General features: G+C 40.1%; 1 protein-coding gene across 1 annotated transcript in view; it reads left to right on the top strand.

Moving 5' to 3' along the window:
* Positions 1-12,451, top strand: part of SAK (Sak kinase) — a 319,404-nt gene that overhangs the window by 154,370 nt on the left and 152,583 nt on the right. The window contains exons 5-6 of the mRNA XM_067139778.2: positions 5,569-5,661; positions 5,741-5,884. Of these exons, the coding sequence (XP_066995879.2) occupies positions 5,569-5,661; positions 5,741-5,884 (237 nt within the window). The remainder of the gene's footprint in view (positions 1-5,568; positions 5,662-5,740; positions 5,885-12,451) is intronic.

Here is a 12,451-nt window from a genome sequence, read left to right as displayed (position 1 = left end):
CTGGGCTAAGAGGTATGTTTGCAAGAAATCATCTTCATTTCCTGTATCAAATCTTATTTACATTAAATCAATAAAAGTAAGTATCCAAATATAAGTTTCAAAAAGGTGGGTATTTACTTTTATTGATTTAACGTAAGCGGTATGTTCCGAGCTGTCACTGGAGAGATGGCGTGGAATGACATTAGTAGGTTAATAAGTTTGAGTGGTGTCTTTATAGGTAGGAAAGATCACGATAAAATTGGAATTTTAAGAGGACAAATTGTGGCACATATTTGTTTATGGGAAGGGGAGTTAGGGATTGGAATAACTTACCAAGGGAGATGTTCAATAAATTTCCAATTTCTTCGAAATCATTTAAGAAAATGCTAGGAAAACAACAGGTAGGGGATCTCCCACCTGGGCAACTACCCTAAATACAGATCAGTAGTGATTGATTGATTGATTGATTGATTGATTGATTGATTGATTGATTGATTGATTGATTGATTGATTGATTGATTGATTGTATCAGGAGAACAGGGAAAATTACTGAACAGAATTGTTTGAAACTTGGTATTTAAATTGACTATGAAAATAATTGCATCCCTATGATCAGCTACATATGTGACAGAAATGGGTGTAGTTCTATTTAATAAAAGACAACTTACAATGTCAAACACTCAAAAATGAGTAGGTTGGTCTTTGAATCAGAATTCCTCCTCATCTCTGAGTCCGTAAGTGACTGAACAGCCCAATACGGGAGGCACGGAATTTTCCGCAGAGATGGCTCAGATAGTACCTGGTGGAGTAGCCATTGTTATCCTTTTTCGTTCTTTTTCCTTCCTTTGTTGCCTCTTATCGTTCGCTATTCACCTACGGTTTTCTTCAAAAAGTAGTCTGCCGCGATGAACTGAAGATCTCCAAGATGAACGGTTGAGGGCTAAGGTCTCCCAGTTGTTGACATCAGTGTGGCATAATCTTCAAGTTAGCCGTAATTACATCCTAAAATTGCTTCCTCTGACCTCCCAAACAATGTTTACTCACTGTTAACTCAGAGTAAAACACTTGCTTCAGAATGCGATTGTCGGGCATGCGTATTACTTGCCCTGTCCCTCGTAGCTGACGTCTTTTTTTTTTTTTTTTGCACCAACACAGATAGGTCCTTTGGTGACCATGGGACAGGAAAGGGCTAGGAGTGGGAGGGAAGCGACCGTGGCCTTAATTAAGGTATGGAAAACCATCTTCTGGGCTGCCGACAGTGGGGTTCGAACCCACTATCTCTCGAATACTGGATACTGGCCACACTTAAGTGTCTGCAGCTATCCAGCTCGGTAGCTGACGTCTTAAAACCATGGCTTTTATACTGGTGGTATGTACCTCTTCAAGTACGCTGACATTTGTGCATCTATCTTGCCAGGTTATATGCAAAATTCTCCTTAAACATCGCTTTTTATATTGTTCCAACTTTTTAGTATGCCACCTGTAGCATGTCCAGGATTCAGATCCATATAGTAAGCTGTATACTACAACTGGATCTTTGTTGCAACATTGACATCATGACTGTCAAATACTCGGGATCGTAGTTTGGCAAAGGATGCTCCAGCACGATTGATGGGACACTTATTGCCCTTCAGTGTTATTCACCTGGGTGAAAACTGCATATTGCTATCTACAATTTCCGTATCTATATTTGCGCTTGATGAGAGGATGCTGCCAAGGTAAGGGAAGGAGTTTACTTCTTGAAGGTTCACTGCATCGATGGAGACATTGATCTCTCTATGTCTTTCTCCAGGAGCTGGTTGATAGAGAATCTGTGCTTTATTGGTATTCAGTTTGAGACCAATCTTACTTGTGTGCAGTTGAAAAGGCATTCAGGATTGACACTAGTTCTTCTTCAGACTGAGTTACAACTGCATTATCATCAGCATACTGTAACTCGACTAATGCTGTAGAAAGTGTACGAGTCTTCACCCCTAGATGGTTCAAATTAAACCATTTCCCATCTAGTCTATAATTTATCTGTTTTCCTGGAAGAAAAACTTCCTTAACTGGCTGCATAACAGCCACTATATATAAAATGAGAACAAAGTGAGGGCAATCACACAGCCTTGCTTAACACCGGTATTGATACAAAATGGCTCTCCAACAGAGTTGGTACCGATAACAGCTGCTGTCATATCAGTGTAGAACAGTTTCAAGATGGAAATAAATTTCTGTGGAAAACCATACAATCCTAAAATCTTCCACAAAGCATCACGGTTTACAGAATCAAATGCCTTAGTGGGATCAATGAAAGCAATATAAAGAGGTCTGTTTTGCTTTGTGCATTTTTCCTGAAGCTAACGAGCTGTAAATATCATATCATTGGTTTCTCTAGAAGGCCTGAATCCACACTGGCTCTCTGGTAGTATTTCCTCCAACAAGGGTAGTATAGGATTTGCCACAATTCGAGCAATAAGCTTTCCCAAGGAAGACAGTAATGATACAATCACGGCAATGGAACCAGCTTTTGGGTGGTTAGACCGTGTACGTTTGCAGAGTTTTGCCCAGACGCCCTATTTGGGCTCATCAGTTGGATTGGCACGCCCCTCCAAGATTCCCTGATAGTTATTATAGTCTGATCACCTTTCTTAAATATTGGAACTTATGAGACTATCTCTGAAATCGGGAGGCATTTCTTCAGTGTTCCAAATTTTAACAATCGGTTCATGTAAGTGTCTTATGAGTTCCTCACCACCTTCTACGAGAGCTTCCGCAGGTATACCATCAAGACTAGTGGCCTTGTGTCGCCTTGCTTGATTAACAGCACACTTAACTTCATCCAGTGTTGGTAGGGAGCCAAGTTCTTCTTTGATGGGTGCTTGTTCTATTGAGTCATATACCTGTTCATCAACAACTGATTCCTGATTCAGGAGACCTTCAAAATGCTATTTCCATCTATTCGTGATGGAGAACCAATCTTTTAGAGGTGTACTCCTATCACTGGACCAGAGTGGATTTCTACCAAAGGTGGTGGGACCATAAACTGCTTTCGTGGCTTGGAAGAATTGTTGCCTATCTTTGTCTGTTAGATATTGCAGCTCTTTTGCTTTTACTGTCCACCATGCATTCTTGAGCACACGGGTTCTTCTTTGGACATTTGCTTTGCCAAGACAAAAGGCTGTTTTTTTTGCAAGGTAGTTTATGTCCTTTCTCCACGCTTGCAAGGCTTTTTCTCTTCTCTGATATCAATGCTTCAATCGCTTCATCATTTTCATCAAACTAATCTTGATGTTTCTTGGTCTTATAACCCATGGTTTCTTTGCAAGCATCCCGAATAGTGGTCTTCAGGCTCTCCCAGTGTTGTGTTACATCCTGACGACAGTGTCTGATGAAGCATTTCTCTATATTGTAAGGCATATTCTGAAATCCCTAATTTCACGGTATCAAAAGCGTGTTTGCAGCTCTTCCGTTGTTTTCTGCTCAGAGGGGATAGTGACAAATTCATAACTGATCTGATAAGTCGGTTATCTGTCCAACAGTCATCCACTCCTGACATTGCTTTGGTGATAAAAACGTCGCGAAGATCTTTCTTGTGGACGATTATATAATCACTGAGATGCCAGTGCTTCAATCTAGGATACTGCCATGAAGTTTTAAAACGATTCTTTTAGAGTTTTCACTGCCAATGACACCATTCCATACAATATTGTCCTTGCCCACTCTGGCATTAAAATTGCCTAGTAAGATTATTTTGTCTTGTTGATTAATGTTTGACAGGATGCCATCCAGATCTGAATAAAATGATTCTTTGATGTCATTATCAGAATCTAGTGTGGGGGCTTATGCGGTGATCACCATGGCATGTTGGTTGTTGTGTAACCGAAGTCTTAATGTCATAAGGCGTTCATTATGTTCAGTGGGAAGTTTTAACAATTCCTCAAGAAGATTATTCTTGATAGCAAAGCCTACTCTGTGTAATCGGTGCTCACTGGTAGCTTTCGCCTTCCGAAAGATGCTGTAACCTGCACATTGTTCATTCAACTGACCTTCATCAGCAAGACGGGTTTCCTGAAGTGCTGCTATGTCAATGTTATATCTTCTTAATTCTCTACCCAATATAGCTGTTCACCTTTCGGGTCTCTTAGTTGTGGGGTCATCATTGAGTGTTCTTACATTCCATGTTGCAAAATATAATTTCTTATCTGTTTGACCTCATAAAGGTGATACCATTGGACACTGCTATCCAATCGGTAATATAAGTGGGTGACTATGTTTAGGGCACCTTTTCTAGCCCTTTCCCCATGTGAGGTAAGCCGAGTGGACCATAAATAGGACTGCTCAGACGTAGATGCAGCAACCGAATTGCTCTACAGCCACAGCCCTAAGCAAGATGACCAATCACACATCTACAGCCTACATGCCAAGTTATCACTAGAGGCTTCCAGACATCACAATCCTGCCCCCGTCGCAACTTCTTGATCACCGCAGGACTTCTGGAAGAAGTCATATGTTGTTGGAAAATTGCTGTGCATGAATTCTTTTGGAGTGAGAGTGTTGCTGCACATCAACAAACGCACCTTACTTGATGACTACGAAATATGTTCAGTGCGCAAGCAGGTGCAAGGCGATTGAAGCATTCCTAATTACTGCTGCCTTCATCTGTCATTCCAGTCAAGTAAGGACACCCTGTCCGAACAACTGGTCTGCCGTTGAGGACTTTCTATGCCATTGACCACATATGGTCCATCTGCCTTTAGGGCCTATCCACTACCAGCTCATGAGTAGCGCCTTCACAGCCAGTCTGTCTAGCATGACCTCATCCGCTTCCACAGCCATTGGGAACCGGAGTGAGAAATTCCTCCTCCACTTGTTTGCCGTTGGGTCTTCAAGTGATGGATTTCAGTGTCATTTCCTCCACTGAAGGGACCATCACCCCGCCTAAGGGAGCTCACCCGCCCAAAGGGAGTCAGTTTATCTATCGCCGCCCAATACTCGGTGTTAGCAGTTTTACAACTGGGTGCCAGACCAGCCAACCCTCCTCCTTTCTCATTCCGGACTTGGGACTAGACAATGGTGGGACAACTTGATGTCTATATGTTTTATTAAGGCATGGGACACATATTGCCCTTCAGTGTTATTCACCTGGGTGAAAACTGCCTATTGCTATCTACAACGAGTCAGAAGATATTTGAGGTGGAAGACTTAGGCGGGCCATTCTATATATTGCTCTAAATATATATAAGGAGATAAGATTAAAAATAAATCTCTGAGGTATCTTTTTTGTGTGGAAAAGTGGGAGGTTTTTTTTTTGTATGTTTTTCTTCTATTTTAAAAAATATTTTTACGAATGTGAACAACCCTAATCTTGCAGTTCCTTTGGCTAAGGAATGAATTGATGTGGTATCAAATAATGTGAAGTAGAACACATTAGTATTACCTTTGAAATCCTTCAGTCTGTTGAATCATTTGCTCCATACAATGGATCTGGCATAGAGTTAGGAACCGAAACATGAAAGTGAAGTGAAAGTAGTTAAATCTTTAAAAAATGTGTTAAGCTCTTTGTATTGATACACCTGTTCACTGTCTCATTAAGTCTTACATTTGCAGAAAATTTCTGACTTCGGTTTGGCTACCCAACTGACTCGACCAGATGAGAAACACATGACAATGTGTGGTACTCCTAATTACATTTCTCCGGAGGTAAGTATCAGCTTATCATAAATTCTGTTACCTTAATTTGTAACATGAAGAGGGTCTGAGATTGAATGTTAATTTTTAGGTGGCAACACGCAGTTCACATGGCCTGGAAGCTGATGTTTGGGGGCTGGGATGTACGTTGTACACAATCCTAGTGGGTCATCCACCATTTGATACAGATGCCGTGAAGAGTACACTCACTAGAGTTGTTATGGCCAAATATGAGGTAATAATTGGTTTTTTTTTTGGTGGCATATTTTCAGGATCACTTTTAGTCCTGTCTTTCTTCAGTTCCCATACTCTTAGCAACATATTTCATTTTCTTTTTTGTTTTAGATTCTGACTAGTATCAGAAATTGTCCTTGTGGTTATCAGCAGTCATACAGTCATATATCATCAAATTTGTTGCTTCATTTGTTCCTCAAACCAGTTATTTATACTGCCTTAACTTCTGAAAATTGTCTGTAATTGTTAGTGTTAAAAAATCTTCCCTCATGGCAGAAACCTATCTTGAAGCAACTGTAACCAACTTCAGAATTTGTGTGATTAACCATTTGTTCTTATTTCCAAACAAGGCAGAGTTGATCAAACTGTCACGCTAAGAGGCTCATTTATCCAACTTGTTAGGTGAATGGTCAGCATGAAAGCCTTTGGTTCAGAGGGTCCCGGGTTCAATTTCTGGCCGGGTCTGGGAATTTAATCGCTTCTGATTAATTCTTCTGGCTTAGGGACTGACTGTTTTTGTTTGTCCCAAAAAGGAGGGGAGAAGGCTAAGAGGCTCATTTGGTTAAATATTGACTTTTAAAATTGATTGTGTCACTGAAGTTGACCTCTGCCAACTGTTTACAGGCGGGTATATGTTCCAATTTGCTAGCATCTTGCAGCGAAGCAGAACCCTACTGGTCGATTCTTAAGGCTGGGTTAACTTTGTTGGATGACCACAGTGTGGGTACACAAGAGGTATATAACATACCAACAATCATGTTATCAGGTGCCAACATTTTAGCTGCTTTTAAAAGAATCAGCTACTTGGGTGGTATCAAAACTGCAAACTTGGGTTTGTGAGTCAGACACTCTGCCTCTGGTCCACGAAGGCGTTATACGGGGTGTCTTAAAATGAGTTACGGAAAATTTATGGGCATAATACATCTAATAATGTAAGAGGAGATCTGTCATCCATTTTTTCTTGAACAACCATTTGGTTAGTCACCAGTTGTAATTGTTCATATCTCTTATGTCCTGTGATGTAGTGCACTGAATTCAAAAAAAAATCTTAGAGGTGAAGAGTGTTAATATTAGCATTCAAAATTCCCAAGGAAAATGCATGGAGAATCCAGAAATGATCACAACCTTTACTAGTGAATGGAGTGCAGACATGAGCATGCAACTGATGACCACACAGTATCAGCTGTTTACATGTGCTGTGTAGTTGGCAAGCAATACAGTAGAGTCCACTGTGTGACTCAGTACATATAGGGCAGGGTAGTGGACAAGTGGGACATTGGAAAGGGGAAATTCAAAAGAGTGATTCCTGTAAGTCGCTGTGCCCTGCACTGTGTGAAATACACTACAAAAATGAAAGAGAAATATTAATGTTCACAGTATATCATCATCATCATCATCATCATCATCATCATCATCATAATCCATTTCCCTCACCCAGCTCTGTCCTGATTGGGATGTTTGTGGCACCTTTCCATCTTCCTCTATCCAATAACCATTGTTCCTCCTTAAGTATGTTTCAATCCAGGTTTCTTCTATACTATTCTTGATCATTTTGAACCACCTTAGTTTGGTTCCCTCTTGCCCTCTCTCCTCCTATCTAGGTCTCCATCATCCGCTTCGGAATCCATCCCTCTTCCATCCTCTTAAAACGTCCAAACCATCTAAGTTTATCCCTCTCCATTCTGTTGTAAAGATTCTCCACTCCGATTTTCTTCCTGATGTCATGTTTTTCTACTCCGTCCTTTCCTGTCTTTCCTATCTTACTTGTTAAAAATTTCACCTCACTGGCCTGGATTTTATTGTCCTGTCCTTTGTCAGTGAGTCAGTATTACACAGTAGTAGATCTTATACACCACCTCTTTACACTTCATTGGTATTTCCTTCCTCCACACCAGGTTTCTCACACTGTGATAAAATGCTTTTCCCTGTTTAATCCTTTTACTGATCTCTACATCCAGCCCTGCTTCCTGCATCTGTTCACTTCCCAAGTACAATTCCTTTCCTTTCCCTTTCTCCTTTAGTCATCACCATTGTCTTACTCTTTTCCACACTGATTTTCATTCTATAATTTTCAATAATCTCGCTCAGCATGTCAAGTTGTCCTTGTACTTCTTCTCTGTTTGCTCCCCACACCACAGTATCATCCGCAAATGGCTCCCTGGCCCCATATTTTTTATTAATAACAGTGGTGATAACACACTTCCTTGTCAAAGCCCAGCTTCATTCCAAAACCACTCTGTCCTCCCATCATGGGTCTGGACACTGCTGCAACAATTTCTTTACATTGTTTGCACATATTCTATCATTTGTTTTCCATATCCTTTCTGTTGCATTACTTTCCATACCTTTGCTCTGGGTACACTGTTATAAACCTTTTCTAAATATCAAGGAATGTCATCACCATATATCTTCCGTATTCCCAATTATTTTCCACTAACTGCCTCATACTGAAGGATTCTAGTGTTCATCTTACATTTTGAAAGTCATATTACTCTTCTTGTAATTGTCCTTCCACCTTTCTTCTCATTATCTTTTCTAGTACCCTTTCAAATCTTTACTACCTGAGATATGAAAGAGATTCCTTGATAAATATCACATATCTTCTTGTCCCCCTTCTTAAATATAAGTATTCTTACTCCTTTGCTTCAGTTACTTGGTACAGATTTTTCTTTCCAAATACATCTATATAGTCTATACAGCCGTTGTAGACAAATGGGCCCTGCTGCTTTTATCATTTCCATACACAGTTCATCCAATCCTGCAGCTTTTCCCACTTTCATTCGACAGCAGTTTCCACCTCTTTCATTGTGATTTCACTCTTGGATTCTGTCTCCTCACATTCTACCTCCATCATCTTATCTACACGCCTTCTTAGTAGTTCATCAAAGTAATCCTTCCATCTTTTCCTTATTTCCTCTAGTCAACACCATGGTCTTACTCTTTTCCACACTGATTTTTATTCCATAATTTTCAGTAATCTCACTGCATGTCAAGTTGCCCTTGTCTCGTCTTTTCCCTTTCACCTGCTTTGTGTAGACTCTTTCTTTTCTCTTCCTTCTTACAAGTCCATATAGCAATCCTTTTACCATTATACACATCATCTTCCAACTCTCCTGTAAACCCTTCCCAGCGTTTCTTCTTTTTTTCACTTACTACTTTCTTGCATCTTCTTTTCAATTCCTGATCATTTTTTCTGTTTTATCTGTATTACATAATTGTCATGCTTTCTTCTTATATTTCCCTGCTTCTTTTACCCTCTCACTCCACCATGTGATCTCTTTCAGCTATTCTGTTACAAGCAATCCCTGCACAGCTTACAAATACCTTCTTGAACATGTCTCATTCGACTTCCACACTCTCCACCTCAGTTTTGGGTATGTGTTGTTTCAATTTATATTGGAATGTTCCATTTACTTCCATATCCTGTACTTTCCATACTTATATTTTTTTTCTCTCATATTTCTTTCAGTTTTTCTATTTTACCTACTTTCATTTTTGATCGTCTCCATTAAAGACTACTTCAGGCAAGGCTGTTACATCTAACAACTCTCTGTGATTTGCTCTTTCCATCAAGAAGTAATCAATTACTGTCATTATTCTTCTTTTTTCCCATCCATATCTTATAATCTTTGTACTATTCTTCCTCCTGAACCATGTATTGCCCACACTTAATCAATTTCTCGTACAAAAATCCAGCACCTTCTCTCCCTCTTCACTCCTCCTTCCATATTCAAAAGGTCTTACTCAATTCTGTGTCCTTAACTGTAGTTTTATTATTCTATCACTTGTGTAGTCTACTTTATCTACATACTCGTGTAAGATTTTGTTGATTAATACAGTAAAACCTAGTTAATTCAAAGTCGTTGGGACTCAAAAATTGCACTTCGAATTACATGATTTCGAATTAACCGCCAACTCGCAATTCAGAAATTTCAACCCTTGCAGCATCACAAAATATTCTAAGACCTGTTATTGCATGCAGATAACCTTGATTCACAGTTTAAACCTTTCAAATTTCATGAAAAAGATTTCCAAAATGTATCCGTCCAAGAAGATGCATTTACAGTGTTCAAATAATGCCCTTGGATAACCCATAACATAAACTCATGCAACGAAATTGAAGAAAAAATTATTCAAAGACGAGGAGGAATTTGTACTGGCTCCCCTGTGCAAGTGCTTTATTAATTGCATTACTGTACGGTATGCATTTTAAATGCCTCTTACTTGCACGGAAAGTACCCGATGCCCTTAAAACATCGTGGCTTATCAAACTTTCCTATAACGAGGGGAGAAAGTCTCCTGCTTCCGTCTGCATTGCATCACAGTACATTGACGACCCTTGTACGATTTCCCAGCTGGCACTTCTCTCCTTTAAAACCTCATGTCCTTTTGGGCTCGGCATTAAAAACAATGCAGTTTAATTGGCACTGAGAATATTGTTCGGTGCATACGAATTGATTATATGTTCGCCACCTGTTGGAATCGCCAGTGTTCGCAGATTATATTTCTCCGCACACTGCCTGCTACATGATATTGTGGCATTCCTTAAAATGCTGAATACAAAAGAATTACGATTTCACTTCAACTTAGCAAATATGAAGCACGCTGTAGACACAGCGAATTGAGTGAAATTCGTCGCCACAAGACCTGTCTGTGTCGGTGCGACGTAAAACCCCTAGCAAAAAAAAAAAAAAAAAAAAAAAAAAAAAAAAAAAAAAAAAAAAAAAAAAAATGAGTGAAAGTGTGGAAAGCTACCCCTGCACATTCCGAAAGACGCGTTCTTACATGATGCGGAAAAAATTTTGAATTTAAATTACTCTGTAAAATACAGTACTTTTTTTTTTAAATGTAAGGGGTTTTTTTAATTAAAAGTCAGAATTTTGGTAATGGGACCGGCATTGTTCTTTGAATTATGAATTATCCGCATTTCAAATTCAAGAATTTAAATAACATGCAAAACCGTACCTCATGTTTCCGGGGATGAGAGCTTCTTCGAATTAAGTTAGATTTTCAATTAACCAATTTTGAATTATCGAGGTTCTACTGTATTCCCACTCATTCTTTGCCTTATATCTGTTATATCCCTTCCTCAACTTCTTTCCTTTTCCTTTCCACTTAAACTCACATTTTCCTTTTCATGATATCAATCACCTCTTCTGACTTTCCAGTCAGTAACATGAAGTTGATTATTGCTACCTTCATAATATTCTCTACTGTTCACCCACTTCTCACAGTTTCCCCTGCATAAGAACTGTGCATCACTTCCAGTGAACGCCTTAGCTTTTTCCAAGGCTGATTTAAGAGTGCCATTTACATTTTAGGCTGTTATGATGATGGGGTCGTCACTCCCAAAAGCATTTTAGAGCTACTACCTGGAGGTGATCAGGCTGTTGTAACGTGTAGTACAAACTCTTTTTTTTTCTCTCTCTCTCTCTCTATTGGCTTTACGTCGCAATGACACAGTAGGTCTTATGGTGACGTTGGGACAGGAAATGGCTAGGAGTGGGAAGGAAGCGGCCGTGCCCTGAAGATGGTTTTCCGTGGTTTCCCATTTTCACACCAGGAAAATGCTGGGGCTGTACCTTAATTAAGGCCACGGCCGCTTCCTTACCACTCCTAGCCCTTTCCTGTCCCATCGTTGCCATAAGACCTATCTGTGTCGGTGCGATGTAAAGCAACTAGCAAAAAAAAGAAAGAAGTGGCCGTGGCCTTAATTAAGGTACAGCCCCAGCATTTGCCTGGTGTGAAAATGGGAAACCATCTTCAGGGCTGCCGGCAGTGGGGTTCGAACCCACTATCCAATCTCCTTTTGATGATGCTCCTAACCTGGGGTCAGACACTACTTGATGAGTTCCAGTATGATTTCCTACATTGAGGAGACCATCACATCAACTAAGGAAACTCGTCGGCCCAAAACCGCTGTTCACCTTAGGGGATTGAGCTATTTACTGCCGCCCGACACTAGGTGTTGGGATATTGGCTGTAATGTCTACTCATAACGTTAGCGGCGTCACAAGCCAGACAGTTAACAGAAATCATCAATAAATGTATCTCCTCCGTGGCCTAAGAGCTCTTAAAGTCGAGCTGTAAAGGCCTGGCCTGCCACATGAATCTGAATATCGTAAAGAATATGATTGGCATCAATAGTGTTGAACGGTTCTGATTAACACCTATCAAAACACAAAAATAACATACAGAACTACGTCAGACTTTGTTTTATTAACCTATTTCCTAGGATGCTCTCTACTATACTTAGCCCTTAATACTTGTAAATACCACAGGAACCGGGTGAGTTGGGCATGTGGTTAGGGGCCCGCAGCTGTGAGCTTGCATCTTGGAGATAGTGGGTTTGATACCCACTGTTGGCTGCCTTGAAGATGGTTTTCTGTGGTTTTCCATTTTCACACCAGGCAAATACTGGGGCTGTACCGTAATTAAGGCCATAGCCGATTCCTTCCCACTCCTAGGCCTTCCCTATTCCATCGTCGCCATAAGACCTATCTGTGTCGGTGCGACGTAAAGCAAGTTGTAAAAAAATATACCACGGGGATGTGTTTGCAATGTTTAC

This window comes from Anabrus simplex, chromosome 2, assembly GCF_040414725.1.
Source record: "Anabrus simplex isolate iqAnaSimp1 chromosome 2, ASM4041472v1, whole genome shotgun sequence".
NCBI classification, from domain to species: Eukaryota; Metazoa; Arthropoda; class Insecta; order Orthoptera; family Tettigoniidae; genus Anabrus; species Anabrus simplex.
The sequence above is the reverse complement of the archived record's forward strand: the minus strand, read 5'-3'. Positions and strand labels throughout refer to the sequence as shown.